The sequence below is a fragment of the Suricata suricatta genome, chromosome 16, assembly GCF_006229205.1.
Source record: "Suricata suricatta isolate VVHF042 chromosome 16, meerkat_22Aug2017_6uvM2_HiC, whole genome shotgun sequence".
NCBI classification, from domain to species: domain Eukaryota; kingdom Metazoa; phylum Chordata; class Mammalia; order Carnivora; family Herpestidae; genus Suricata; species Suricata suricatta.
This window is the reverse complement of record NC_043715.1, coordinates 58141482-58148596: the sequence shown is the minus strand read 5'-3', so window position 1 is coordinate 58148596 and position 7115 is coordinate 58141482. Positions and strand designations below refer to the sequence as shown.

The window sequence follows — 7115 nt, the reverse complement described above, 5'->3', positions numbered from 1 at the left end:
TGTTTAAACTTTATAAAAAGGGTAATCTAGGGCGGGTAGTTCAGTCAGTTAAGCGTCCAACTCTTGATTTTGTGTTCAAGTTATAATCTCATGGTTGTGAGCTTGAGCCCCGAGTTGGGCTCTGTGCTGGCTGGGCATTCAGGCTGCTTAAGACTCTCTCCCTCTCTTCCCCTGCTCGTGTGCTTGCACACATGCACGCTCACTTGCTCTCTCTCAAAATAAAGGGGGGTATTCTGTAGTCATCTGGGACTGGCTTTTTTTATTCAGTATTATGTTAATAATGTCTATAAAACACATTTATATTTAGAATATATGTTATATATCATACATAGCTGTAGTTCACGCATGGTTTTTGGCTGAGAAATAGCCTCTTGCATGAATATTCCACAAAGTATTTGTTCTGTTAGATATTTACTTTTTTCCAGCTCTTCACTCTTGCACACAGTGCTGCCATGAAAGTTTTTATGTACGTGTCCTTGTGCACATGTGTGTGAGCTTCTCATGATAATGTTCCTGGGGGTGGAATTTTGGGTGACTAGGGACTTGGCACATTAAGGTGGCACCCAGCTGTTTTCTGAAGTGGTTATAATAATTTTCACTTCTGCCAGTAATAGCTGAGAGATTGCATGGATCTATATCCTCTCCAATATTTGATATTACCAAGCTCCGTAATTGTTGTCAATCTAATGAGTATGAAAAGTATTTCAGTGTAGTTTTGCTTGGCAGCGTTTCATTACTAAGAAAGGTGAATGACACTCCCATTTGTTTAGTGGCTTTTTTAATGTCAGTTCATGGGTTTTTTGTTTTTAACCGATTTTTCTATGAAGATGGTTGCTCTTCCCTTTTTGATTTGTCAGATTTTTTCTGTATATTCTTGATCCTAAATTTTTTACCCATTCTGTGGGCTGCAATTTTATTCTGTTAGAGTTTAGCATTTTAAAAATTTTCTTTGAAGGATTTTTTGAGTAAAAAAATTCGTATTGGGGCATCTTGGTGACTCAGTCAGTTAAGCGTCCATCTTCGGCTCAGTTTGTAGGTTTGAGCCCCACGTTGGGCTCTGTGCTGACAGCTCAGAGCCTGGAGCCTGCTTCGGATTTTGTATCTCCCTCCCTCTCCACCCCTCCTCCGCTAGTGCTCTGTCTGTCTCAAAAATAAAACATTAAAAAAAAGAAATTCATATTTTGTTCACTCAGATCAGTTTATCTTTTGTTTTATGATTACTACTTTTCATGTCTTGCTAGGAAATTTCCCTACACCAAGGTCAAAAACGTACTCATTTTCTTTTGCTTACTAATCTAGAATTATGTGTACGATGTGCAGCAGAAATGTAGTAATGTTTTCCTGTATGTGGGAAACCAGTGTCCTAGCCCCATTTGTTGTATGGTCCCTTTTGTTCCCAGTGATCTGCTGTGTCACCTCCACGGTGTGAAAGCTGTGTCTATTCATGAGTCTGTTTCTGAGCACAGTTACTTCCTTTTGCCAGTTTTTCTTAGGGCTGTGATTTCATCATAAGCCTAGGACTGGGAGGGCAAGCCCCGTCGCCGTATTTTTTTTCACTGATACTCTTGGCCCTTAACTCTCCTGCGTAAATTCTAGGATCAGCCTGTTGAGTTTCACAGAAAATCATGTTATCTGGAGTTGTAATGAACTTGAAGATAGATTTGAGGAGAATTTATAGCTTTGTTATTAATTTCTCCATTTGTATAGATCTTTTTAAGATCTTGAAATAATGTTTCAGATTTCTCTACTACTCTCTTCCCGTTTTAGTTCCCTCACCATCTGTCACACGCAGAAGAATTAATGTGTTCTTCCAAGTCCTCCTCACCTCTGGTCCTTTAGGCACTGTCCTGGGAATGGCGAAGGCTGGCCTCACTCTCACCCTTGCAGACTCTGAAATTGGCACCCTGTTGGTGGCCCCGCCTGCGTCTCCGCCACCCTCTCGTGTCCTGCACTTTCCTAGGCATCAGGATTCTCTGGACTCTGCGCCCGGTGTGCTCCGCCTCCCTCAGGTGCAGTGCCCTCTCACTTTCTGCGTGCGCTGGCTCCTACTTCTTTACAACTCAGATCTCAAGATGCCTCCCAAATGCCTCCCTCGTGTGGTCTAGGTTAGATGCCCCCTTCGCTGTGTTCTTGGTAACACCATGTGACGTCCTTCTTAGAACAAACACAGCATGTGGTGTCATCATTTCTCTCCCTTCTGGACAGAGAGGAAGGGATTCCACCATGGACCCTGCCCCTAATTCTCCTCAAGGGTGTCCCTTTAAGGGTGTCAGAACCCAAGGACCAGCAAAAAAAAAAAAAAAAAAAACCCTGAGTTTCAGAGATGAGTGAACAGTTCATTGGCACTGCTTTCCCGCCGGCTGGGTGATTGTGTTTCTTTACGTCACTATTGCTAATGGGCCTCTTTCGTGTATTGGATTCTCTTCAGGTGATGCAAAAACAAGGACCACAGAGCCTTCTGCTTCTCCACCAGCCATGTTCGAGGGACGCTCACCTCACAGGTTACTGACTCAGGAAAACTCCAGTGTTTCCGTGTTGGGAGAAGCCAGGGAACAAGAAGGATCCTCAGAAAAACAGGGAGGGCCCATGAAGACAGGGCTAGTCCCTTTCAAGGAGACCCTCCCTGGAGAGATGAGCCCTGAGTGTGGTCATTTGGGAACAGGTAAAAATCAGTGCACGCAGGACTTCCAGGAGCGAGTCTCTGCAGGGGATGGTCTCCATGAGTATGGATCGCGGAGGGACCCTTCAACTCATGGAGGGAAGAACCACAAGTGCAAGGAATATGGGAACGGGTTTGAGAACAATCAGTTCCTTCTCCAACATAAGTGGATTCACACTATAGTGAAACAGTCCACGTGCAGCAAGTGCGGGGAGGCCTTCCTCAGGCAGGCAGTGCTCACCAGCACCGCCGAGTGCGTCAGGTGTGAGAAGGCCTTGGGCCGCAGGTGACACCTCACGGAGCACCAGCGTGTGCACACCGGGGAGAAGCTCTTCGTGTGTGCCGAGTGCAGGAAGGCCTTCCGCCGCAGGTCACACCTCAGGGACCCCTGGCGCATCCACAATGGAGGGAAGCTGTACATGTATGGCGAGTGCGGAAAGCCCTTTGCCCGCCGCTCTGGTTTTGTCAGACCCACACTGCAGACAAGCCCCTTGAGTGCAAAGCGTGTGGGAAGGCCTTTTGCAACAGCTTCTCTGTAACTCGCCACATGAGGTGTCATTCCCAGGAGAAGCTCTACGAGTGCAGCGAGTGCGGAAAGACCTACAGCCACCGCTCAACCCTCACCACTCATCAGAAGCTCCACAGTGGAGTAAAGGCCCATAAGTGCAAGAGATGTGGGAAGGCCTTTTACCGGAACACAGACCTCGGTCAACATCAGAGAACTCATACTGAGTTCCAAAAGAGACCTTTTTAAGGTAACGGTTGCGGCAGATCGTTGGACCAGAAGGAGAGTGTCATTTGGCCTCTGAGAGTTTGAAGCCGAGGCTCCCTGCAGACGTGTCCTCCTTCGTGTGCACGGCCCCTGCTGGGGCTCCAGCGGTAACTTTACCTGTGACTGAGCCCCGGCGCTGCAGAGACTGGAGGCCGGGCTCCCCAAATGACTTGGTTCTCAGGAGAAGGACCTTCTTCCCATTCCTGAGAGTGCTTTGCTGTCAAGCGGCCCTCAAAGAGGCCTGGGCCTGTTTGTCCCAAAGCACAAGTGACATGCTTTGCAGTGGATGAAGGGCCCTCTCCCCTCATTGTCCACATCTCCCCATCGAACTTTCTGTGTTCACGGGGGCCTGCTGTGCTCTCGCTGGTGTGATGGGAGTCACCAGAACCCCATCCTTCACGCCCATGACCTTGCATGGTGCCTGGAGTCCTGGAGCTACATGGGTGGCTGAGACATGGGCCTTGCTGTCTAGAAGAAAAACTCATGATAACACAGAGATGTGATTTAGTCCCTCTGATGCTGTGACAGCAATGTGCCTGTGGCCCCCGTGTGGCATAATGAAGATCAAGGTCCAAACTTAGGCAAGGAGGACAGATGTCCTTTGGGAAGAGTGGTCCAGTGGCTAACGTTTCGGACCCTCGGGACTATTGGAATTCCAATGCTTCTGAGCTGTGCCCATCACCATCTGGGTGACCTTGGTTATGTCATCTCCCCGCAGGCCTTCTCTTGTTACAAAAGTGGGAAGATACATACGTCAAACCATGAAGCATGGCCAGAGGAGCAGACAGTCTACAAAGGGTGGTATCATGCTTATCCATGAGGAATGGAGGAGCCCCAGGCATGTTCAAAGATGAAGAAGAACATTTCCAGCAAGGGGAACAGCCTGTGCCAAGCCCCTGAGACAGGCAAGAACTGGCTTTGTTAGAGGAAACAGCTGAAGGCCAGGGTGTCTGGAGGAAGTGAGTAGTGGACCGTGAGTCGGCAGCACAGGACCAGATGCGTGGCGTCGGGAGGCCGAGGAAGGGATCCATCAGGGTGGTGGCATGTTCTTTAAACTTCCCCTTGGCTGCTGTGGAGAGAGTGAACCGAAGAAGGAAGAAGTGATGTGGGGGAGAGACGAGGCGACTGTGTAACTCAGGGGTTGATTGGCAGTTACCTGACCCAGGGTGGTGGCATCGGAGTTGGTGGGGAGCGGATGACTTAGGACATGTTTGGAGGCAGAGCCCATGGGACGTGTGCATAATTGGGATGATGAGTGGCCCCCCAGGGAATGACTTTCCCTCCTCAGTCCTCCAGAGAGAGCCGTCTGTGTCCCTCGGAACATGACATGGGACCTGTCCTCGTGTCAGTCAGCGCCTGGTGTGTTGAGTGAGCAAGTGAAGCTGAAGACTTCCTTTCTTGGACAGAATCTGCAGGCCTCTTTGTCCTCATGCTGGTCACATGGGCAGTGAATTTGCCATGGCCTTATTTCTCTGATGGAGAGGGGGCCCGGGGAGGTGAATCTGCACAGGCGGCCGGGCAGGGCAGTGATGACACCCGCCTCACCGCGGGCACTGTCCTCAGTGGTGCTTCTTACCAGGAGCTGGGACTCAGGGCAGCTCAGGAATTTGGGGGCCCTCGGTTTCCTCCTCTGCAAACTGAGTGATCTAATAAGCCTCAGCTCACTATCCGGAAAACAAGAGTGTTGTTGACTGATGCCCTTTGCCAGGTTGTTGTTCAGGTTACAGGAAAGTGTTATAAAGTACCCGGTGTCAGCCTGTGGATATTCTTCAGTGTTTGCTGTTGTTAGAATCGTTTTCACTAGTGTGTTACCCCTTTTGCCACCTGGTCTTTCTCATCATGAGATGTGCTGATGGGATTTGGTAAAAATACACTGCAGGGCCCCAGGATGCCTCAGCTGATTTGAGGCCTGAAACTTGTTCATAGATTGTGGTGACCCTCAGCATAAGGTCTGGGTTCCCCACCAGCCAAAGGCAGGACACTGTCACCCCTGGTTTCTTTTCCTGGTGGAGATAAGAGTGGCTGAGGATGCCCCAGAATGTTAGCTGTGCTTTACTGGAAATTCAAGACCTGCACTTGAAAGTTATTGGTGAAAGTTAAGTACCTTGTGAAGGGAGTTGAACCATCTAAAAGTACTGACTGATGGAGCACCTGGCCGGCTCAGATTGAAGAGCACGCACTTGGGGTCCTGAGTTCAAGCCCCATGTTGGGTGTAGACATCACTTAAGTAAATAAAGTTAAAAAAGAAAAAAGGACTGCTAATCTAATTTATCTCATGCTTAATGTAATATTTGATATATTTGGGATTAATATATCCTCTTATTTTATGGCTTTCTTTGCCTCATTCTTTATCTGGTCCTTAAAAATCAACTATTACTTACAATTCAGATTTTTAAAAAATTCTAGTTTAAAAAGCATATTCTGTTTGTTATTGTTTAAGCTAAAATTTACAAACACTTAAAACAGTAGAGGACAGAGTTATAAATACTTTTCTGTCTTCTCAGGCAATATAAAGGGACTTAGAAGATGAACTAGCATGTTCTTTCTTGGTATATGTGATATGTATCTTGTCATATGAGATTATGCATGTGAATTCCATCAGTCTAACTCCACAAGGAAATGCTTTTGTTGTTTAAGGCAAGTAATGAACAGATGCATATGCATTCCGCTCTTGGGTCCTCCTTCCTTCTGTAATGGCAAATATTTCATGTGAAAGTGCTTTCCAATGTCCTTAAATAAAACCTTTAGGATTTCAGTTTATGTGTGTTCATCTTCCATTGAATTCTTCATTTTTGGCTTGAAACAGTATTGTTTTGTATTCTTTTTTTTGAAAGAGTTTTTCCATTTATAGAAATCTAGGTTGGCCTGGGTTTTTTCATCAGCAGATCCTTGAAGTGGTTCTTCCACTTTGTTCCAGAACCATAAGTATATTGAGAGTGACTGGCAACAAGTATACCTCGTGTATGGTCTTTAAAAAAAAAAATGTTTGTTTTTGAGAGAGCAGGGAGGGGCAGAGAGGGAGACAGAGAACCCAAAGTAGGCTTAGGACTGTCAGCCCAAAGTCCGACCTAGGCCTCAAACTCACAGACCATGAGATGGTGACCTGAGCCGAAGTGGGATGCTTAACCGACTGAGCCGCCCATGTGCCCCTACTTTGTGCATGGTCTTAAGAAAAGAAATATTAGGGGTACCTGGAATATAGGCAGAGATTTTATCTTCATTGTTTTTTCTCGTCTGTGCTCCTCCACAGGGATAGCTTCTCCAGCCTCAGTGATTTCGGTTTGCACGCACCCCCCGTGGATGTAGCGCTTTCTTGAGAGCTGAGATTCAGGCATGGACTCGGTGCGATGCGGCACCCGGTAGATGCGTTTTTAGCATAGTTCCCTGTGATGCTAATGCTCCTGGTTTGGGAACCACCGGCTGAGAGCACCATTTAATGTTAGTACGCAATGATGCTGCAGGCAAGTAATTATCTATCACCTACTTTAAAACTCTTAAATGATTTTTTATATAGTATTGTTAACCATAGTCACCATGCTGCATATTTCATCCCCAGGACTTATTTTCTTGTATGGTTTTTAATTGTATTCTTTTCCTGGAAGCCGAGGAGGCTTGCCTAAGGCCACATAAGCAGCAGCCTCCTACCACAGCTGTCCCAGGGTGGGGCTTCAGCCATGGTGGCCA

General features: G+C 47.0%; 1 protein-coding gene across 1 annotated transcript; it reads left to right on the top strand.

Annotated features, from left to right (window-relative positions):
* The first annotated feature begins 2586 nt into the window (after positions 1 to 2586).
* Positions 2587 to 3413, top strand: LOC115279924 (zinc finger protein 80-like). Its single transcript, XM_029924423.1, has 3 exons — positions 2587 to 2921; positions 3012 to 3123; positions 3225 to 3413. The coding sequence occupies exons 1-3, from the start codon at positions 2587 to 2589 to the stop codon at positions 3411 to 3413; spliced, it is 636 nt and encodes a 211-aa protein (XP_029780283.1).
* The last annotated feature ends 3702 nt before the right edge of the window (positions 3414 to 7115 follow it).

What these genes read in the sequence shown, in the direction of transcription:
- LOC115279924 (XM_029924423.1), top strand. Translation starts at nt 2,587, where the DNA reads ATGAAGACAGGGCTAGTCCCTTTCAAGGAGACCCTCCCTGGAGAGATG. An exon ending in AGCACCGCCGAGTGCGTCAG is followed by an intron (nt 2,922 to 3,011) that starts GTGTGAGAAGGC and finishes TGCCGAGTGCAG; the next exon opens with GAAGGCCTTCCGCCGCAGGT. An exon ending in TTGCCCGCCGCTCTGGTTTT is followed by an intron (nt 3,124 to 3,224) that starts GTCAGACCCACA and finishes TGTCATTCCCAG; the next exon opens with GAGAAGCTCTACGAGTGCAG.